The sequence below is a fragment of the Peromyscus eremicus genome, chromosome 2 (assembly GCF_949786415.1).
Source record: "Peromyscus eremicus chromosome 2, PerEre_H2_v1, whole genome shotgun sequence".
Classification (NCBI taxonomy): domain Eukaryota; kingdom Metazoa; phylum Chordata; class Mammalia; order Rodentia; family Cricetidae; genus Peromyscus; species Peromyscus eremicus.
Window position 1 is genome coordinate 137,911,119 of NC_081417.1, and position 23,621 is coordinate 137,934,739.

Genomic DNA, 23,621 nt, shown 5'->3' on the forward strand with positions numbered 1-23,621 from the left:
GCACCAAAACTACACAGAGAAACCTTGTCTTGAAAGAAAAGAAAAAAAAAAAACAAAAAAAACCTCATGATGGACAATTTCAAATTTTCAAATTTAATTACATTGTACATAAATAAATAAGACAGACAGCAACAAGTCTGTGGTGTGCAGCCTGGGTTCAAGTTCTGGGATTTGTGCTGTACCATCTTTATTCCTCAGGGGCATCTCCCGCCCACTCTTCTCCAAGAGCAGGAAGGATCCAATGAACCCACTCGGACCTCCTGCTAGTCCCCACGTTCTGGGGTTAGGGAATTCTGGAGTGAAGGTCACTAACTCTTACTCAGTAGCACCTGGGGTTTGTTAATGGCGTCCCCTTTGGGCACCCACTGCCGCCCAGGCGTCTCAGTGGGAAGGGCTCTGACCCATGAACCAGACTTTTCCATGACAGTTTCCTGTCGGAGCCTTACCAGAAACCTCCTTCCTGACCCAAGCAGGTTCCACTCTGGGCTGCTGCATGAATGTTATCTCTCTCTGGCCTGAATGGAATCCCACCTTTTAGTTCTTTCTGGGCCACCCGCAGCAGCCAGGGCCTCATCTCAGGCATTGGGAGTCACTTAGCTACAGAGCGAGAGTTACTTCCGGTGCTTGGCATCCTTCTCTGAGGCCTTGGTCTCTCCGTGCCCACCGCCCGTACTGCTTAGAAACATCTTGTCCAGTCCTTTGAGTGACTCTAGCAGGTAGTTCTGGAAGGCGGAGAGAGCCGCGCAGATGGCGGGGCCCCCGAAGCCGTGAGTGATGAGGCTGAAGTGTGTCAAACAGCTCTGGACCCCGGGCTCCAGGATGAGGGCTGGGCGGCTGTTGCCCAGCGGGGAGCGGTCCTGAGCCATCAGGTCTGCAAACTCCTTGCAGATCTGCCTGGTGGGGGGAGAACAGTCAGAGGTTAAAGAACAAGGTTCTAAACCCAGACGAGGACCTACTTTCTGACTCTTTGAGACAGGGTTTCTCTATGTAGCCACAGCTGTCCTAGAACTCTATGTAGATCAGGCTGGCCTCAAACTTACAGAGGTCTGCCTGCCTCTGCCTCCCAAAGGCTGGGTTTAAAGGCGTGCGCCACTTCACCCAGCAATTTACGGAATTCTTTATTTATACGATCCAAACAGTTTGACCTTCCTGACAACCTACAAGTAACAATGATACCATTTTGCAGAAACAGAAACTGACTTTCACAGAAGTTAACTCAGCATCTCCGTGCTGTGCACTTGTGAACAACATATGCTAGTACCCTAATTTCTCTCCCTCAGATGTCCTGTCTACAGAATGCAACTCAGCTGCCTATTCCCTTAAACTTTCTGTGATCCCTTCTTTCACCCTAAACACAGTGCGTCACAGGCCCTTGTCTGTGAAATTATGAGAACAGTCCAGAACCTGCCTTGCATAACTAAAATACCAGCAAATGTTGATGCCCAGATCAACCATGTACACTGTATATGTCGTCTCACATCATCCCAACAAATCTATACCATTAGCCCCATCATATGGTTCCAGACAGATAGGTGACCTAATCTGTAGTCATTTTACATCATCCCAACAAATCTATACCATTATCCTCATCTTATGGTTTCAGACAGATGATATAACCTAATTTGTATATGCCATTTTACATTATCCAACAAATCTATACCATTATCCTCATCTTATGGTTTCAGACAGATTAGTGGCTAAGATGAGACTTGAATCCAGATCCAGCCTATGGTTGTTTCCATTCCTTTGTGAATTATATATGTGACTCAGATCAGAAGATCCATCATCTCTCATCTTTGTGTCTGGCTATGCATCTTAGACAAACCAAGATCCCAAGAGCACTTGATGCAAGAGCCGATTCATATTCATGAATGAAGTGGACTCCATTTGGACAGGCTCCTCTAGCCCCAGGAAGAAGCCTTCCAGGACTCTGTATTGAGTAATCCTGAGTCTAGGTCCTTTGCTGCCTGAAGGAGGAAAGCCCCATGTGGAGGGTGGAGTTGTGATTTGAAGGCCAAACCCACAAAAGTCAGCTGGACTAGAAGTCTGAGTGGTCCAGACTGTGAGGTCCTCAAAGGCATCTGGAGTTCAGCCTGCAGAAGACGGTTCTGAGTTCTTGACCTCCTCCATCCCTTTCTTCCCATCTCTCCTCTGTCTTTTGTTTTTTCCTTCAAGGAGACTGCTTCCTTCCAAATGACTGTTTGTAGCCTTCTGGATTTTATATTTTGAAATCTTCTCTGAGATATGAAGATAGAACCATTGGGAGGTGATGAGGCCATAGGAGTAGAACCCTATAGACCAGCAGTCCTCGACCTTCCTAATGCTATGACCCTTTTAATACAGTTCCCACATTGTGGTGACCCCCAATCATAAAATTATTTCATAGTTACTTCATAACTGTAAGTTTGCTATTGTTGTGAATCGTGATGTAAATAACTGATATGCAGGCTATCTGATATGTGAACCCCCAATGGGGTTGTGACCCACAGGTTGAGGACCACTGCTATTGATGCTATTAGTGTCTTTATGCTCCTTTACCACGTAGAGAACACAGCAGCATCAAGTGCTATCTGTATGTTAGAAAGCAGGCCCTCACCAGACACAGACACTGGCTTGATCCTGAACAGCCTCCAGAACCCTGAGACATGAGCTGCTTGCTACCTCCAGAACCCTGAGACATGAACTGCTAGCCAGCTTAGGGTATTTTATTAGCGACCCAGGGGTAAGACAAGAAGACCTGAAGTGACATCATGCCATCGGTGGTGAGGGAGGTGGCAGTGGAGCCCGCTGAGGGGTCAGGAATGGCCTGAGGACCTCAGGAGAAAGGCCACAACAGCAGAGTAACCCCTGTGGACCCATGCCGAGGCCTGGGCTGGTCAGGCCACAGACTCTATTGTAGGTGAGTGTAGCACCCACACATGGGCTGTAAGCCTGAGTATGACAGTTTTTGAATGTATGCATACAATAGATATGTTCACTTGTGGTGTTCTTGTGTGTCCTTGGAAACTTGTGGGGGTGTTCATAAAGTCTAGATGTGATGAACACGGTACCTAAAGATACCTACAAATACCCATGTGAATGGCATGTACAAGTGTTCCCATGCGAACTTACACAAGCAATCTAGCTGCCATGCATGGTACCATAGATGCTATATGAACGTGTGTCTAGTCGTAAGTAGTATCTGATGCAGCCAGGTCTGACATGCATGTCTGCATTGCATCCATGTTTGCCATGCCCAGTGCCTCACTCACTTGGCAGCCAGCAGCATGCTCTTGCGGCTGTGCAGTTCTCCAGGGTCAGCGTGCTGTCGGCATAGGTACTCAGCAGCTGCCTTGGCTGGAAACTCTGTCTCACAAACATAGCCAAAGTCCCGAGCCAGGTGCACGGCTTCTCCTGGGGAAAGACGAGATGTTACGAGGTGTACCTCTGAGACCAGAGCCTCGCCTTGAACTTCTTATACCCTGGCTAAGGAGCATCCTGCTCCTGGAGATGCCCCCTCTGGTTTTACTTCCCAGTTCCAGCTTCATGTCCATCACCCTCAGCTCAGAGATGTAGCTGGGACCAGTGTGTATCCCAAAACTAGAATCCAGAATCACCAACCTCCGGGGAGAGGGATGCACCCCCTCACCTACTTACCATGTCCAAATACTGGACACTTACCCTCCCCCCAACACACAACCCAAGTAGCTCTACTGCATGTGCACATATATGCACAGACACATCAAAAGGACTAGTTTCAGAATTTCCCAGAGATACCAAAACAAGTGGGTACCGAAATCTCTCATATGAAATGGCATGGTGTTTGCATGCAAGCCTACTTGCATCCCCCGTATGTTACAAATTGTTTCTTGGTGACTTAAAATGCCTAATACCATATAGATGTAAGTAAATAGCAACATGCATTATTGGTAATAATGACAAAATATGTCTTCATGTGTTCAGCACAGGTGCAGCTTTTTCAAATATTTTGAAGCCTGGGTGGTTAAATCCTCATATGGGCTGACTGTCCACGTGTATCACACATATACTCCTTTATACATGACACACTGAGTGCATGCACAGGTATAGCAATGTTCATAGACGTAACTAAACGTTACCCTCCTACATTAGGAAGTCTCACCAGACGACATGTCCCCTCACATTCATATGCATAGTCTTCAGGCCTCACTCACCCTCCACCAATGAGGTCAGCAGAGTCACATTGGCTGCCTTCCGACGACCAGCTGGCAGGTTGAGCCCAATCTTCTCCAGCCGTTCCCGCAGACACCGGCCCCCATTCTTGGACTTTGCCCTTAACATACACAGACAGAGACATACACACAGCTATGAAGGTGAGAGAGCAGCCTACAGGCTAAGTGACTCCAAAGGACCTTCCTTGTTCCTGTACCAGCCCCTGTTAAGGCTTGGATGTAGCCTTGTCCTTGGGGGTCTCTGAGGAAATCTCAACCCCTCCTGACCTCTCTGTTGTGAGATTGGGATAAGGAGCAGCACCCTGACATAGGAGTCTTCCTTCCTCCCCAGTCCTCTCGATAGCAGGGCAGCCCAGGATGGGCAGGACAGGGTAGCATCTGAGGGTCCTTCCTCCTCACATTAGCTCATTTGCTGGGGACACATAAAACTATGTACAGAGACACAAGAATAACAAAACCAAGGAGACAGGACTATATACAAAGTCAGTTACATATTCACAGATTAACCCATCATTGGTGTCTCCAAGAACATGGAGACACATAAGTAACATTAGAGACACACAGACATGAACACCAAGGAACATACAGAGACACACGTGCACATCAGGATCCCAGAGATGTGCACACAATCCCAGGGACTTAACAGGTCCATACAGGATGTTCAGAGATCAAGATTAAGAGGATACTTCTCTAGCTGCACAAATGTGCCCCCATACACACAGAGGTACACACATGCACACAACGAGCTGCTTAGAGAAAAGACGTTTGAGAGAAGAGTGAAGAAAAAGAAAAAAGAATCTGGGCTGTGGTGGCGCACGCCTTGGATCCCAGCACTCTGGAGGCAGAGGCAGGTGCATCTCTGTGAGTTCAAGACCAGCCTGGTCTACAGAGCAAGTTCCAGCGCTACACAGAGAAACCCTGTCTGAAAAAAAAAAAGAAAGAAAGAAGAGAGAGAGAGAGAGAGAGAGAGAGAGAAAGAGAAAGAGAAAGAAAGAGAGAGAGAGAGAAAGAAAGAAAGAAAGAAAGAAAGAAAGAAAGAAAGAAAGAAAGAAAGAAAGGGAAAAGAAGAAGCAAACAGCAACAAACCGACTGTCTGCAGATGCGTATGTGAATGCAGATGCCCCACTGTAGGCCACACGTTCCCAACTAATGCAGAACCTCACACTGGTAGAAACGCACCCTTGGCCATCCCCTACCTCACACACACATGCAGTCCTTACACCTTATCCCTGAAGCAGATCCCCTTCCCAGACATAAGAACATGCAGAGAGAAAAACACGGCCCACCATGCTGCTCACCGCAAACTCACACCTGAGCCCTGTGCTGCTGTGGGGAAGCGATAAGGAAAGAACCACTCTTTCCAGAACCAGCCCTGCCCACCCTGCCTAGTGTAGTCTTTTTTCTTCGTACCCACACTTCGTTCTCTGCCCCTGCTCAACCTCAGACCCAACAACTCATGGGAGGTGCTGGCGACCTCAGCCTGCCCCTCCCAGACCATGTATAATCTTGAGTTCCCAGGCACTGTTCTATTAGAGAAACTGAGGTGGAGATGATGTTGGGGCCTGGAGTGAGGTTGACCCTTTCTCTGATGCTGTGAGATCTAAAGAGACTAAAGATTTTGGCTGGGATGCTGTGTAGGGCTGTGGGCTGGCCTTCCTACCTTCGGAGGACACCCCCCAGAAGGGAGGCATTGAGGCACTCCGGAGGTGAGAGTCGCCGCTGCACCTCCCCCACGGTCACCTTGTACTTGGACGTTGAGCTGAGCAATGACAGGCGGCCAGGCACAGAGCAGAAGACCTCACTGGGGTTGCTGATGCCGCCAACCAGGCTGTCTTTGGCCAATGAGAGGGCGGAGAGGCTGCCGGCTTTGGAGGGGATGGGGACTGTGGACAGAAGCAAAGGAAGAGAGAGGTGGGGATACTGAGTCAGCGACCACAGGACAGGCATCAGTCAGCTGTGGTGCAGGCAGGCTGACTCACCAGCTGTGTATGTTGAATGATTCCAACACTTTCCAGAAGGAGGGTTCTACAACCCCTGCTTTACAAAGGGAGAAACTGAGGCACCGTGAAATGGAAGTGACAGGCCCAGGTAAATTGATGGGCACAACACCGAACCCAGAGCTGTCTGGTTCTTGCCCTGGTATCCCCTTCCAGAGCCCTGCTGGTTCCCTCTTAAAACTTGGCATCAGCCAGATGTTGGCATCGTCAGAGAAAAAGCCAGACACAAGGAAATGGAGTCTAAGATGAGGTGGGATTCCTGGGTCACTGTGACAGGGTTGGGAAATCACCCAGATTCCAAAGTCCCCTTCTCTGTATGAATCTCACCCTCCCTTCCTGGGGATTTTGGAGTCCCACACGTTGGAAACAGGACATTAGGGCCCTATAAGGCCTCCAGCTCTCCCCCTCCCTGCCAGGTCCAGAAGAAAGGGAATAAGTGTCTATATGCCCCATAACACCCTCTCCTAAATGTTCTCCGTGTAGGACAAGGAGGGAGTCAGAGAATTTCCCAAACTCTTAGCTCAGAAAGGAAGTTCCCCATGTGGTGTCTCCATCTCCCTTCTTAACTGTAGAGGAAGGAATGTTCGGGGAAATGAGGCCCTGATAGAGAGGGCCTGTGTGTAGTGGGGACTCGGCACTGAAGTACTGAGCACTCACTGCTACGTTCATACACATTATACCTCAGCCCTCAAACCTTCAGGACAATCCATGATGGGGCTACCCTGGTTCTCACTCTACAGGTGGGGAGACTGAGGCCCAGAAAGGTGAAATAGTGTGCCTGAGATCATCTAGCTGGTAGACTGTACTAGCAGCAAACCCAGGACCAGAGTCTCAAAGGCAGGGCTCTTAGCCTTCCCACTGTTCAGAGAATACTTTCCCAGCACCCCCATATCAAGAAGTTCGAGGACTCAAGATTACAGAGCTTAAAGAGAACCCAATCCCAATCTGGCACCCCCACCCCCACCTTGCCACTCAGCCGGAAACCTCTGTAATACTCCTAGTCATCTCTTGCCTGCCACACCCCACACAGGACCATGTCCTGTGGCTTCCATTCTTAGCCTGCCTGAGAAGCAGGCTCTCCTCTCAAGCATGCAGACACTTACGTTTTGCCTGGATTTCTGGGCAGCCCTCGCTCTTGTCTGCCTGCCCTAGTCTAGAGGAGTCTTTCTGCAACATGGATCACTCCCTAGCCTGTAACCGCCAGTGCCTGGGTAGCTCCCTGAGAATCAAATCCTAGCCCATAACCAGATAGGATGATGCTCCCTATCAACGAGTGCCCATCACACCCTGTAAGCTCCTCCTGGGCAGCCCCGAGGAGCAGCACTGTTCTCCATATCCCCACATAGAAGGAAGAAATTCCAAGTTCAGAGGTCAGAATGACATCATCTACTGAGCAGTAGTGGGTCACGGACTCTGGCCACTGCTCCCAAAGGTCGCATTCTTCATCTATCTTTGCCTCCTTCACCCTCCTTGGTGTCCTGGCTCCTGCCTTTTTTCCTGCCTCTTGCCTGGTCCTCCTTTGTCTTTTAGGGTCTATACTAAAAAACTGACTATAAGAACATAATTTAGGCCACAGCATTAAAAGGCAATGGGCAGAGCGGTGGTGGCCCACGCTTTTAATCCCAGCACTTGGGAGGCAGAGGCAGGTGGAGCTTTGAGTTCAAGACCAGCCTGGTCTACAGAGTGAGTTCCCGGAGAGCCAGGGCTGCACAGAGAAACCCTGTCTCAAACAAACAAAGTAATGATGGCTCAGTGGTTAAGAGCACTGGCTTCTCTTGCAGAGGACCTGGGTTCATTTTCCAGCACCCACATGGTGGCTCACAGCCCTCTTTCCAGTTCCATGGGATCCAATGTCCTTTTCTGGATTTCTAGGCACTGCACTCAGGTGGTACATGTACACACAAGCAGGTAAACACTCATACACATAATTAAAAATGAATCTTTAAAGGGAAGAAAGTGAGAGCCTGGTGAGGTCACACACCTCTCATTCCAGCATTCTGGAAGCAGAGGCAGGCAAATGGGTCTCTGTGAGTTCTGGGCCTGCCAGTGATACAGAGTGAGACCCTGTCTCAAAATAAATAAACATCTGTAAATCAGCACTCCTATGAATAACTAGAAGGTGGAGACCAGAAGAATCATCTGGAAGCCCTTGTACCAGCTAACTTGGAGTCTGCTGTGAAGCAGCAGAAACCGCACCTTTAATCCCAGCACTCCAGAGGCAGAGACAAGTGGAGCTCCATGAGTTTGAGGCCAGCCTGGTCTACAGAGTGAGTTCCAGGGCAGCCAGAGGTACATAGTGAGACTCTGTCTTGATAAAAACAAACAAAGGAAAAAGAAACCAGTAAGTCTCGATAAGGTAGAATGTAAGAACTGGGTCCCAAAAATTGTCATCTGACTTCTACACATGCCCCTATGGCATGGATGTGCCAGCATGTGCATGCCCACACACAAATGCACACACACACACACACACACACACACACACACACAAATGTACACTACATAAAATAAAATAATAAAACTGCAAAATGATTGTTGAAAATAAAGGCGGGGGGGGGGGGGGACGACGACAATGTGACTGTCCTTCCTCCATGACTCTTAGCCAGAGGAAGGTGTCAAGAGAGCCAGGAGGTGTCAGGAGAGCTGGAAGGCAGAAGTTTTTCTCTTTCACACAGCTATTATTAAAGGCTGGTGTCCCCCAAGGCCAGGCCCTGCGAGACAGGAGAAAGACCAAGGCTTTGTGGAGCACTTAGCATTCGTTACAAAACTAACTACACAAGAACAGTTTGTCCTGCTGGGCACAGTGGCACACACCTTTAATCCCAACCATCGGAGGCAGAAGCAGGCTGATCTCTGTGAGTTCAAGACCAGCTAGGGCTGCATACTGAGACCCTACCTCAAACAAAACAAAACAAAAACAAACTAAAAACTAGTATTTCCTTAGAATAGGTACACACAACAAGGGTGAGATTACACATGACATGCTGTTTGCCTCCCATATGCACAGAACAGACCCCAGCACAATGACTCCTGAAGCCAAAGTGGTCTGACCACGGCATCATTCATGTTGTCATCCCCGTCATTCATACAGAAGCCATTCACACAGTCTTAAGACACTGGTCAATAACACAAGGGCTCCTAGTTACTCAACCTGTCAGACAAGACACTCCCATCCAAATCTCCACTCTTTCCCAAGTAGTAGACACTGTCTGGCTACTGAGTGTCAGTTATGATTGCAATAGACTCCTCTAGAAAACATGCTAACATTACAATTCCTTCCAGAAGAAAATATAGGATAAAACTTTTCAAGACCTTGAAGAGGTGGGCAAATAATTCCCAGTTATAATACCCAAAATACAACATATAAGAGAAAGCAATTATAAGTTGGCCATCATTGAAATTAAAAAATTTTGTACCTCAAATTAAGAAAATAAAAAGATGGTCAGGCACAATGGGCACACAACTGTCTCCTCTGAGAGGCAGTTTGACACAAAGTTTAAGGCCAGCCTGGGCAACACAGCAGAAATCCTGTCAAAAGATCTAGGGCTTGGGGCTGGAGAGATGGCTCAGTGTGAAGAGCCTGGCTGCTCTTCCACACACCACACACACACACACACACACACACACACACACACACACACACTCACCTGATAAATAAATAAATAAAATAGACCACACAGGGCATCAATTCCATTCCTAGGAATTTCCCCAAGAGCAGGAAAAGCACGTGTCTACCCGAAGGCACCTGTATGAATGTCCATAGCAACATTATTCATAACAGTCAAACAGATTGACTCAGAGCATCTACCACCTCGTCAAAAATAAAAGTCCCCTCAGGGGCTGGAGAGGTTTGGGACACTTGTTATTCTTGCAGAGGAAGGTGGCTTACAACCATCCATTTCTCCAACTCCAGGGGACCATACACCTCTTACAACCTTCACAGGCACCAGGCTTGCATGTGGTGCACATACATGCAGGAAAACCATTCATACACATAAAATAAATAAATCTAAAAAAGAAGGTTTGATTATTTTAACTTCTTGGTTGTTTTGTTTGTTTTATTTTGTTTTTTGAGACAAGGTCTCACTATGTAGCTTTGACTGTCCTGGAACTCACTCTGTAGACCAGCCTGGCCTCAAACTCGCAGAGATCTGCCTGCCTCTGCCTCCTGAGTGCTGGGATCAAAGGTGTGTGCCACTATGCTCTACTATTTTAATTTATGTGTACAAATGTTTTTCCTATGTGCAAGCGTGTGCACCACATGCATGCCTGGTGCCAGGGAAGTCTGAAGAGGACTTTGGATCCCCTGGAACTGGAACTATGGATGGCTGTGGGGAATCAAACTCTGGAATCCACACGAGGTCTTAACCACTGAGCCATCTCTCCAGCTCCCAAGAAGGATACAATGAAAGCCATTCAGAGCAATAGGACAGTACCACTCAGCAGCACAAACCCAAACAAACAAACAAACAAGCAAACCCAGCAGCTGACATATGTCACAGTGGAGACAGCCTGAAAACATTTGCTAAGAGAACCTAGATGCAAAAGTCCGCATATCCATGTATCCACAGGTCGTGTCCAGAATATGCAAATTCATGGATCAGAAGCAGACCAGGCATTGTGTAAGACTTGAGGCAAGAACTGCAGACAAGAATGAAGGGACTTTGAGGGGTGACAGATGTGTTCCAAATGGATTGCAGTAGCGATTATACAACTCTATGCATTTATTTTTGAAAAATTATTACACTGGGTGGTGAGCGGCTTGCTGAGGAAGGGAGCTTGCAGCAAACCTGGTGACGGGGTGTGATCCCTGAAACTCACAGGGTGGAAGGAGAGAACCAACCCCTACAAGTTACCCTCTGACCTTACAAACACAAAATAAATGACCTTTGACCTCCACAACCACCTACACACACACACACACACAAATGAATAAAAATGTAAAGTGGCCAGGCAGTGGTACATTCCTTTTGTCCCAGCACTTGGGAGGCAAAGGCAGGCAGATCTCTGTGAGTTTGAGGCCAACCTGGTCTACAGAGTGAGATCCAGGACAGCCAGGGCTGTTACATAGAGAAACCTTGTCTCAAAAAACAAAAGCCAAAAATCAAAACCAAAAGAAAAAAAAAGTAGTTTTAAAAAGACACTTCTTGTGGAGGGGGGCTCATGAGACACCAGCTCACCCTGAAGAACTCTGGGTAGTGAATGGTCCTGGGGCAGGGAGCGGATAACACAGCACACCTTTGCTCAAGCCGGCAATCATAATTGAATTCAGTGGGTCACAAAGGGGAAAAAAGACACAAAAGAGGAGGGCTGAGTGTTGAGAAAGGTTTCAGCAAAAGTTCGAGGAGGATGAGAGAGGACAAAGGCCAGGGTGAAAATGGCCAAAATTCACTATATACATGTGCAAAATTATCAAAAAATTTACATGATTCTACTTGTCTTGATTACTAGAGGTTTTAACCCCATTACAGAGTCAAGTGCCGCATTCCCGTCTCTGGAGTCATGGACTCACTGGCCCAGGCCCCCTTCTCCTTTCTGAATCTTCCCCAGAGCTAAAGAGAGCAGAGGAAGGCTGTCTGTTTACTTCCTTCTTTATTCCGGAAAGCCCTAGAGATCTAGACCACCTGTGCCCAGAGGGGTTTCCTAGACCAGTCAGGCCACCAGCCACTGTCTTCTGGGAGAAAAGAGAGATGTATCTCAAGTCTCCTATCAAACCAATCTCCTCCAGCTCAATTCTTCCTTCCTTCCTTCCTTCCTTCCTTCCTTCCTCCCTCCCTCCCTCCTCTCTCTCTCTCTCTCTCTCTCTCTCTCTCTCTCTCTCTCTCTCTCTCTCTCTCTCTCTCTCTCTCTCTCTCTCTCTCGTTTGTTTTTTGAGACAGGGTTTCTCTGTGCAACCTTGCCTGTTCTGGAACTTACTCTGTAGACCAGGCTGTCCTGGAACTCACAGAGAAGCAACTGCCTCTGCTTCCCAGGGGCTGGCATTAAAGGTGTGCTCCACCACACAAGGCCTCCAGCGCATTTCTAATCTCCGCATCACCCCATTTTAAATCTCCACAACGCCTCCTCCCTCTCCCCTGTTTTATTTCACAGGTAAAGCGCTTATGCGGCTGCCTATGCTTTAGTGCCACGGAGTAACTGGGCCCTTTCTCTAGCCTCTGTCCCAATGTGCTCAGATTTCAAAACCCAGCACTCATTTACTGAGCAGACACACATTGAGCACCTTACTAATGGCTGTCCTTTAGGAAGTCTCCCAACCTCAGGGGCTGGCCGCCTCTCCTGTGAGCTCCTAGGACGTCCTGCACAGACACCCCAGCCCCTCGGCTGGAAAATACTGCGGAGCATCGCCATCTCCCCTCCACCCCCCCCCTCTTGCGGTCTGCCATAGATTGTAAAACTGGAGGTGACAGCTGTGCGCAGAAAATGGAGTGCTACTCATTTGCCCTCCGGTTTCTTCTGAATAATCGGCCACCCACAACCCACAAGGTGGCTGCAATGGGCCCGACCTAGAAGTCGAGGTGTGGGAGAAGCCCCTGCCCCTCCCCTCCAGGAAAAGTGCCTGTAGTCCGCCGAAGATGTACCTCTCAGATTGGGCTGTGAGACTGTCCAGGCTCCAGTGCCCCGCAGCACTGATGAGATGGACACCCCAGGCCTCCCCGCACCCGCAGCTGGAGGATCGCAAGGGTTTCATGCGCTGGACCCTAGACCTTAGCGGTGCAGGCTCCCTCCACGTCCCTCCCGGACGCTTCAGGGTCCAAGACCGACTTTCCCTGAGCTTGGGCGGTCGCTCATCGCACCAAGCAGTGTCCAGAGTCTTCAGAAGCCATTCGGGGCTAACCCGCCGCCGATGTCCACCCAAGCGGCAAAGCCGAGTCCCGCACTGACCGTGGAGAACCCGGCAAAAACGAAAACAAACGAACACAAAACCCTTCGTGTTACAAAGCTCCCCCAGGGAACATGGTCTGGCGGCAGTGCCGCTCGCCTCGCCACAGCCGCTCTTCTTGGGGGGGACCGTGGGAGCCCGCTGTCCCTGGGCATTGACCCCCTTTTCTCTTTCAGTAGCCCGCTGGGCAGCAGATAGCCACGCTCGCCACGGATCAGGCTCCTCCTTCCGCAGGTTGCCCCCGGCTCTGTTCCCTTCCTTCCCACTATTGCTATGTGACTCAGGCTGTGACCTGAGATCCACTCAGTTTGAGTTAGTTTCTGTGGGTGCTTCAGCTCACCCCTCGTAGCCACAGACCGGTAAGCACTATTGTCTCTCGGATGTGCACTTTCGGATCTGGGCAGCCCGGCAGGCCCCAGGAACCCACAAGGAACTCTCAGACCAACCGCACATTCTTCTATCTGGGGATACCGGAGCCCCTTCCCCAAAGGTAGGGTTTGGGTCTCCCTAGGGAGTCAGTGAACCTGGGTTCCCTGCCCTTGAGCTAGGCGGGAGCCAGGATCTGGGGGCAAAGAGCCCAGTGGCAGGTTACGTAGACTCCAGACCCAACTTTCCCTTCTACCAGGTCAGAACAAGAGCTGTCCAGGAAACCAGCAAAGTGCTGACCGCAAAGGCCAGTACATCTTTAGCATCTTCCCTGTATTTCCAGCTTCTGGTGACAGTCCCAGATTCCTGAAAGCTCCCTTCACCAAGTTCTAGGAGGTGTGTCCTCTCATCCCCCAAATTCCATACCTAGCTCTACTTCCTGGAAGTCCAGCCCCTTCTAAGGTCTCCACTTGCACCGCAAGCCTCCCCTGAGAACTTACGCAGGGCAAACAGCTTGGGCTTGAATTCACTTGTTTGAAAAACAGCTCCGGCCAAATCCTGCGGGAGGTGTGCCTGCCCTCCGGCACTACAGGCTCCTGTGTGCCTCTGAATTCCTTTGGGCACCCACCCCAAATCTATGGAGCTTGCCCAAGGCCTGAGTCTCTCTGTCTCTCTCTGATTTGTCTCTTTCTCACCTTTCCATGGCATGGCCAGAACTTGGTCTTCAGATCCGAAAATCCACCCCAAGGGGTGTCTCACACCCCTGCCTTTTACTAATACAAAAAGACACACAGATATGGAGGGAAACAAAACAAAACCAAACCATCAAAAAGAGGGCCTCACATCCTTAGAACGCCTCAAATACCAACAACAAATTCCAGGACATGTGTTAGGTACACAGGGAACCCCAAACACAGAAAATACACCCCAGCATACACAGATACAAATCACAAACACACACTCATCACACACTCATCAACACACATACACACCAAGAAACCCTGCTGCCCAGAAGAGGAACACACAGTCTGCACAGAACCCTGAGCCCAGAGACGCACACACCCCCCAGAACACACAGCCCAACGCAGTTTCTCCAATTCTAAATGTTTTACGGGGCGTCAACTCAAAGAAAATCCCCCCTGCCCTGGGAGGTGGGGAGGATGCAAGGCCCCGAAGTTCTGCTGGGAAGAAAGGAGCAGAAAGCATTTGCCAGACTCCAGAGTGTTAAAGCTCAATAAAGTGGAAATCATTGAACGAAATCTGTGGGAACAGCACTCCCATTCCCATTTCTTAGGAAACAGGGAAGTGGTTTAACTCGTTCTGCAAATCAACTCCAGCTCCACAAGAACTCCCTCACCCTCCCTTCCGAGGGCAGGGCAGTTGTAGCTTAGAGAGTGCAGCCCACCTCAGGCGACAAACTTCGGAGCAAAATCATCCAGCTAACCCCATTGCCCTTCTCCTGGGCGGAGAAGGATGTTCCTTGGCCACTGAGCCAGGCGGCGCACAGGAAACCACCGCCAGAGAGAAGAAAATGGGTCTGTGCGCCCGGGACCTGCACCATCACGCCTGGCTCTGCCCTGGAAGTTGCACACCATTCCTTACCTTTCTTGATCACGGATTGGTCCAGGAGGCTCATTCCCGGGTCATCTATCGCCTGCAAATAGAAGAGGATGAGCGTACTGGACCTCGTTGGCTGTTGCTTCCCATGCCCGCCCGACTTGCCCCTTAGTCCACGTCTGCTCCGCCCTATGCTCACCACCGGCTGCCTGAGGCGGCAACCAGGAGGACGGGCGTGACTAGGAATCGCCTGGGCTCGGCACCATCTGCGCCCAAGCCGCAGTCCTGCCTGGATGATCTCCTTGCCTTAGATAGACAGCTACTGAGCCTCTCTAAACCCCAGCCCAGGCTGCTCCGGAAGACTGGGGCTGGGCATGGACGCCCACCGTGGCTCAGTCCCACAGCAGGGAGAGAAAGAAGTGATTCCACGAGGGTTGCTGCCACCCAGGCACCTCTCACCTCCTCAATTTTGAGGCTGTCTTTTGGCTAGATCGTATCTAACCAAGGACTCCCTGTCAGAGGCATAAACGGAAAGTTGCGGCCTGGGAGAAGAGTCGGGCTCCTGATTTTGTCATTTTTTGTTTCCAGCCAGGATGCTAAATCGCTACCCACCCCGGCCCATCCCGGTCCCTTCTAGTCTCACCTGCAGTTCCTCCAGGCCGGGGGGCGCTGCTAGCCCCGGAAGACCAAGGGGAGCATCTGCGAGGCCGTGCGCGCCGTCGGCCAGGCTGTGCAGGAGCCGGGGCACCGCGGCAGCGTAGTCCCGGCGCGGGTCGAGGCCCAGAGCGCGGGCGGGTGGCGCCAGCAAGCTGGGCGGCTCGTCGTGGGCGCGGGTGGCAGGGCGGGGCGCGGCCCAGGCGGCCTGCGGGGGCTGCGGCTGTGCCAGGGGCGCTAGGCCGCCGTAAGGGTCCGCGGCCAGGTGCGGAAAGGCGGCGGTGGCGTCGGGGCCCTGGCCGTAGGGCAGCGGCGGCTGCGGGTAGGGCGGCGGGAAGTAGGGAGGCTGAAAGTCCGCGGCTGCAGAGGCGGCGGGCGTGTGGCACAGTGGCGGCGCGGGTCCGTAGGCTGCCTGGGGCAGAGACGACAGGCGGGTCCCGCCAGCCGCTGCGCCCAGCCCGTCGGGGCGCTCCTGCAGAAGGGGAGGCGTGTGTTAGGAGAGCCATTAGAGGCTGAAAAGACACCAGCCCCGCGAGGTCTCCCTCAGCTCGGAAGGGTCCTGCTGCTGTCCACAGGCGAATGCCCTGCGGGGCGCAGAAGTCCCAGGCTTGGGGATCTCGAGCTCCTGCCACCACTTTCTCGGCCTGGCAGAGGCCCTGTGTCACCCTTCCCTCGCGATTTCGTTGGCGCAGGGGCCAGAGGTTTGGATGGTTCAGCACCCAGGCTCCTCGATTCCCCTACCTCCCTGCTCAGTGTGCCCCGGGAGCCGAGACTACTCACCATGGCGGAGTAAGTGTGCACCAGCATGGGGCGGGTAGTGTGGGGCGCGAGGCGTGGCGGCGGTGACACAGCCCTCGTCCGACGGCAGTGCAAGAACTCAAGCCCGCAGCCCTCACAGCCCGAGGGGATCACCGTCTGGTAGCTGGGTGTAACCCAGCCGGAAGACCAGCGGGTGTGGGGTCCTCAGTGCTGGGCGCCCGAGGGTGGGTCCATGGAGGTGGAATGGACGGGAGCTGATCGCACTTGAAAAAAGTCGGTCAGCGGGTGCCCAGCGCCCGCCCTTCTCCCTCTGAGCTCAGCCCGCTCCATGCACTCTAGTTATAGTGGCGGGGGCGCGCTGGGCCTCTGGGGGCGCGCATTAAAGGGACAAGCTATGGCCTATCTCATCCTTTTCCCCAGCGGCCGCCTAAAGGGAGGCGTGGCTCTGGTGGGAACCGGTGGGGTAAGGAGTGAATGAATTCGGGCCCTTCTGGTGAAAGCTCTTCTGGGCTCCAAGCTTGCAGCTGCCATCAAAGGCTGGAATGCAATGCAAGGGCCTACGTTCATTCCGGTCTGTGCAATTTTTATTTACATTTGCTTACTATATTTATTTATTTATTTAGTGTGTATGTGTGCCACGGGACACTTGTGGAGCTCAGAGGACAACTTGCAGGAGTCGATTCTTTTCTTCCACCCTGTGGGTCCAAAGATTCGAACTCATAGCCTGAGGCTTGATGGCCAGTGCCTTAACCCAATAAACTATCTCGCCACCCCCTTCCAAATCTTTTAAAATGAATGCATAAATAAATGCATGTGTTCGACTTTGACTTTGAGCAAAGCGTTCCTCTTTCTGGCATCAGCTTTCTCCCCTGTTAAATGGTATCAGTCTTTACTGCAGCCACCCATTGCTGAATGTGAAACACACTGGTGAGTGGCAAACTCAAGCCTATCAGTTCATGTGCACACTTGTGTCAGCATGCATGTGTGTAGGAGGTTATGTTACAGTCTCTCCTTCATGGCTTTGGATCAAAAACACTGAAGATGCCTGCTTCTTTCAGACTTCCTGAGATGGTAACCCTCAATACCAAGCCAGGATCCTTGAATATTGGAGACATGACCAGGCCAGAAAGAGTCATAGTATGGCTTGAGCTTCACTTCAGAAGGGCCCAAAATGTTTCTGAAGTCATAGGAGCCTGGGCTGGCTGTAAATCTGTGACATGGAATGGTTGAGTGTGTAGCTGACGCTGGGTGGAAGAGGTTCAGTATTATACTTGTGACCGTCTGCGTGTTAGTGTGTTACCATGGTAGGCGCTGTCTGTCTGTCAAGCATGTCCTAATCTCTCCCTCCAATCCCTCTTCTTTTCTCCCCAAATCCAACCCTTCTGAGAAGCGGGGATCAGATTAAAGACAGGGGCAAGTGGGGGAAATGCTGAGGACAATGAGAATTTAAAAAGCAGAAGGAAGGTTTCTTTGCAGTGTTAAAAACAGGGCTGGTGGGGGGAGAAATAATCCTCTGCACGCTCACCACACAACGTGAACACTGAGCTACCTCACACACCAAGTCCCTTGCCCCCCCCCCCCATTTTCAGGTGAGGGACAAGGCACAGAGAGCCTAGGTGTCAAACAGCTGGCTTGTGGCAATGCTGAGGTGGCCCTTCTCCAGCCTCCCTCTGTGCTCAGGATCATTATTCTTTGCTGTCTTGCACTCGCTCTTGAGTGGCTGTGTAATTCTGGGCAAGTCTGGCTTCTTCTCCAAGCTCTTGTTTCTGCAGCTGCAAGGAAAAGGAAGGGAGGGTGGAGAGGAGTCACCGTTGTCTCCCGTTCCTTTCTAGAGAAGAAAAAGCTGAGAGAGCAGCACCGTGGAGAGGGTAGATCGTTGACCTGCCTGATGTATGTTCCACGTGGGTGTCCCAGAATGCACAGGACTAGTACAGAGCTCAGACTGGGCTTCTTTCAGCCTGGCAGGGGGAGGGGTGGGGAGCTGTGAGGGAAGACTGAAGCCTACCTAGCAACCGAGAATTCATCCCTAAGAGCTTCCCAGAGGCCAAGGCCAGAAGCTAGGAGAACAGGCGGGCCGGATGGGGCAGCTGCTCAGCCTTCCTCCTCAGGACAGAGCTAAGATCTGGTGGGAGCTTGTGTATGTGTTATTCGTGTCTGTGAGTCTGGGGCAGCTTCCCTCATCCTCTACCCTCTACCTCACTCATGGGACATGTGAAATTAGTCTCCGAGGTAGACATCAGTGCATGGATCACAAGTTGGTGGACTTTTTCTGTGGGAAAAGCCCAGAAACCATGATGAGGATGATGCCTGGACCCAACTTGGGGAATCCCTCTGCTCTTCCAACAGGCTTGGGATGGGCTGGCTGTCTCTGGCTTGCTCGGATTCCCTCACTCTTTCTTGCTACTACCTCCTCTTACTCTGACCATTTTTCCTTTCATTTTCACCTCCTCCTCCTCCTCCTTCTCCTCCTCCTTTTTTCTTCTTCTTTTGGCTTTTTTGAAGCCTGTCCTGGAACTCACTGTGTAGACCAGGCTGGCCTTGAACTCATAGAGATCCACCTACCTCTGCCTCCCAAGTTCTGGGATTAAAGGAGTATGCCAGTGATCATTCCTACTCTTAATATTTGTTGTCCATGTTCAGGGCAGTTTCTATCTCTTCCTGTCTACATTAAATGTGCGTGTGTGTGTGTGTGTGTGTGTGTGTGTGTGTGTGTGTATGCACATGTGCATATGTAGAGGTCAAAGGACAACTTGAAGGATTTAGTTCTCTCTTTTTATCATGTAGGTTCTGGGAATTGAACTCAGGTCATCAGGCTTGGTATCAAGTGCCTTTACCTGCTGAGCCATCTCATCAGCCCCCTGTCTACGTTCTTCAGGAGCAAGTTCATCCCCCTCCCAAGGCTAATGACCATTTGTCTTCCTGTTACCCCCAAATGTGTCCTCTCCAGTCTTCCAATCTGATTAGAAATCCAAAACCGTACATGCGGTTGCCAATAGGATGAGCCCTTAGGACAGCGGTTCTCAACCTGTGGGTCTTGACCCTTTGGGGGGGGTTGGACCCTTTCACAGGGGTCTCCCAAGATTGCTAGAGATATAATCCCATTAACTATTCATAACAGTAGCAAAAATTACAGTTATGAAGTAGAACAAAAATAATTTTATGGTTGGAGGTCACCGCAATTTGAAGAACTGTATTAAAGGGTCGCAGCATTAGGAAGGTTGAGAACCACTGGTCCTAGGATGTCTTCAGCTATCAAAGTATCCAACTTGAAGCTGAGCTCACCTCCCTTCCACCATCCCAACCCTCCTCACCTGCTTGTCCTGGATTCTGTAGCACCATAAAAGATATCACATACTTCAACTTTAAAATTCGCCAATTTTCTTGTTTGTTTTGTTTTGTTTTTGCTTATGAGACGGGGTGTCACTATGTAGCTCAGGCTAGCCTAGAACTCATGAACTTTCTGCCTTGGCTTCACAAGTGCTGGGATTCCGGCATGAAACACCACACCAAAGCCTGAGTGTTTCTACTTATAATCTGTAAATGCCCACCATCATCACCAATGAATTTGAGGACCTGTTTGAAATGCCAGTTTGGGGACTCTACTTCAGATCCACTGAATCAACAACTCTGCATTAGACTCTAGCAATTTGTTTTAATAATTCCTAAAGTGGCTGGGTGGTGCTGGCACACGCCTTTAATCCTAGCACTCAGGAGGCAGAGGCAGGCGGATTTCTGTGAGTCTAAGACCAGCCTGGTCTACAGAGTGAGTTCCAGGACAGTCAGGACTACACAGAGACACCCTATCACAAACAAACAAACAAACAAACATACAAAACCCCTAAAGTGACCCGGGTTGCACTGTGTAGACCTTGGCAACAAACTTCTAACAGTAGCCTGAGTTCCTCACTCTTTTTGTTTGTTTGTTTGTTTGTTTTGTTTTGTTTTGTTTTTTGTTTTTCGAGACAGGGGTTCACTGTGTAGTTTTGGTGCCTATCCTGGATCTCTCTCTGTAGACCAGGCTGGCCTCGAACTCACAGAGATCCACCTGGCTCTGCCTCCCGAGTGCTGGGATCAAAGGCGTGCGCCACCACCGCCTGGCATGTTCCTCACTCTTGTGATTCACTTCCAACTCGGTTCAGCCACTTTATGCCTGGACCATGGCCTTTCCCTTCTGAAAATGCTTCTGGGATCCATGGCCATATCCCACTCCAGGAACTAAACTCACTAGCTGGCATTCCAGTACTTGCGATTACTTTTCCTTTCCTGCTCTGTGAGTCACTTCACAAGAAGTCTAAAGGAGGGGCTGGAGAGATGGCTCAGAGGCTAAGAGCATTGGCCGCTTTTCCAGAGGAGCCATGTTCCATTCCCAGTACCCACACGACAGGAACACCACATCTGTAGCTCCAGTTCAGGTGATCTGACTCCCTCTTCTGGCCTCCACAGGCACTGCACCCATATGTGCAGATGTACATGTTGACAGAACACTCTCCCCACCCCCCATCCCCTCACCTCCTCACTCCCCCACCCTGCACACACAAAACAATAAAGAAATCTAAAAAAGAAAAAAAAGAAGTGAAAAGTATATCTAGTATTTTTCTTGGTGCATGTCAGGCGGCCAGTAAATACCTATTAAATAAATAAGTGAATGGATAGTTACAGTTTCCCTGGTCTATTTAAGGGACCCTTTGGAAGGGCTTTTACCCGAACATGACCTGGGGTAGCTACACATAGGGGCTCATCTGACAATGACTGGTTTTGCTTATTTATTCTGGGGAGAGGCATGCTCTCTCCCATGTGCTTCCGCTTCTTCGGAGATCAGTAGAGCTGTGCAACACCAGGGATTCAGAGTGGGTTCCTTCCGCTTCTGGGACAAGGGTTCTTCACATTGTAAAGCATGCAGGTGACAATCTCTTATAGCCTGTTCTTTGAGATACAGGTGTCCAATGGAGACTTGGGGGTGTGCACAGAGCTACATATTCAAATTCCCCTGGGGAAACGGGGGGGGGGCACAACAGGCAAAGATACATTTATAAGACACGAACACAGGATACTAATTGGCACAGAGTATGTATGTTCAAATATACATGGACTCTCATTTGACATACATGGCTCACCTTTGTCCTCTCTGTCTGCCGTCTGTCTTTGTCTGTCTGTCTGCCTCCCTCCCTCCCCCTGCCCCTCTGAGACAGGGTTTCACTGTGTATCCCTGGCTGTCTTGGAACTCACTTTGTAGACCAGGCTGGCCTCGAACTCACAGAGATTTGCCTGCCTCTGCTTCCTGAATGTTGGGATTAAGGCAGGCACCACCACCACCCGGCTTCTCCTCTTTTTTTAGAAAAGAAAACTTTTTGGCCTCCATTGTTGACAGAACCACGTTCCTCCTTCTAACGGGTCAGTCTGGGAATGTTCCCTGGGAAGGGAAATCCGGCACAAGATGCTGAGGCTCCATCTGGTGGTCGGAGCTTACCACTGCAGCTCAACACTCTCTTGACCCTCTCAGCCGGAGCACCAGAAGCAAGCATTGTTTTGCAAGTTTCAGCCTAGCCCCCTGCCTGCTGTGGAGCCCAGAGCCCTCTTACCATGCCCCACGAAGGACAGAACTCAGTCAGCCTTGTGTTTGAAGCTTTGCTGGATTTGGTATCCAGGAGAGGAATTCGGCAAGGACCATGGGCAGTACTCACCTGCTCCATAGCCCTTCCCTTCTCACTTCTCCAATCTGTCACTCCCACAATTCTAAAGAACCTCTATATTGACAGCTCTCAAGTCCGCTATCCTCCCAGACTTCTTTCCACACTCTGGGCTGGGGGGGGGGGGGGGAACTACTACTCCTTGGATGTTCCCTGAGCAACACAAACCATTTACCAAACAGGTTTCCTCACAAGCCTGTTGCTCTCCTAATGTTTTCCATGACAGAGTGGTCCCACAGTTAACACAATGGTCCTATTTAAGAACCTCTGGCTTCCTGTTCTTTATTCCTCTTCACTCACAATTAATTTCTAAATCTTATTTCCTAACTCCCACCTATACCATTCTCACTGGCTTAGTTCAGATTTATTGCCTCCTGTCCAAGCTCCCCTGCCTCAGTAGTCCATCTTTGCTCCCTTCCCCACCCACTCTTCCTGCACTTGCTATATACTCCAAGTTGGCTCCCAAATCTCCTTCCTGCTTCAGCCTCCAGAGTGCTGGGGTTATAGCCATGCATCGCACCCAGCCAACTCCAGGGTTCCTTTGGCAGCCCAGCCATCTTTCTAAAATACAAACCGGAATTCCACTTAATCTGCTCCAAAACCTGTCCCCTCAGCATGACTTCATATTTAAAATGCTGCGTATCACCTGGCAGTGGTGGCGCACGCCTTTAATCCCAGCACTCAGGAGGCAGAGGCAGGAGGATCTCGGAGTTTGAGACCAGCCTGGTCTACAGTGCCAGTATTTAGTTTTCCGGACTTGCTTGAGCAAGGCTGGGAAGCCCGAGATTCCAGGCACACTTTGTTTGGACCTCCATAGACGTGATTGTGAATATCTTTGTGTTACATTATTATCTGTCTTCTGGATAGTATGCCACTTGTGTGCAGGTTATTTTGTCTTCTATTTACCTGAGAATCCAGTTTTCAAAGGAGTATTCTTGCTTTGTGTAAGCAACAGGATGTACTCAGTGTAGGCTTGAGAGGCTAGATGGGGCCTGCACACAGGACAGACCCACCCAGGACAGACCCACCCAGGGCAGACCCACCCAGGGCAGACCCACCCAGGACAGACCCGGAGCTGCTCTGGCTCCAACCTGACAGCTTTGCTCCAGGTGGGAATAGCAAAGGGTACCTGGCCTCCCTCCTGCCCTTTCAGGCCCTTCTTCTTCTCAGTTGGCATGGAACACAGGTCAACCGTTGGTAGCCTGAAAGCCACACTTGGCTTCCATGTTTTGTTAGGTCAATAGTGACTTAATTGAAAATAAAGTTTTCAATGTTTGAGTTGGATTCCAAATAAAAATTAGGATTTCTGATTTCTTTAGAAGCTGGAACATGGCCTGTGAGATGGCTCAGTGGTAAAGGTACTTGCCACATAAGCTTGGTGACTCCAGGTCTATCTCCAGAACCCACACAAGGTAGAGAAAACTAACTCCAAAGTTGTCCTTTGACCTCCATGAGTCTATGGCACATGCACCCCACCTTAACCACATACCCTAATAACAATTCTTTTTTTTTTTTGGTTTTTCGAGACAGG

At 50.3% G+C, this 23,621-nt stretch overlaps 1 protein-coding gene across 1 annotated transcript; it reads right to left on the reverse strand.

Annotated features, from left to right (window-relative positions):
* Nucleotides 1-519: 519 nt before the first annotated feature.
* On the reverse strand, nt 520-16,451 carry Tfap2e (transcription factor AP-2 epsilon). The gene is made up of 7 exons (XM_059256123.1): nt 16,425-16,451; nt 15,634-16,116; nt 15,036-15,087; nt 5,851-6,073; nt 4,173-4,291; nt 3,252-3,393; nt 520-894 (listed from the first exon to the last, which is right to left on the reverse strand). The coding sequence occupies exons 1-7, from the start codon at nt 16,449-16,451 to the stop codon at nt 612-614; spliced, it is 1,329 nt and encodes a 442-aa protein (XP_059112106.1). The 3' UTR covers nt 520-611.
* Between the last annotated feature and the right edge of the window lie 7,170 nt (nt 16,452-23,621).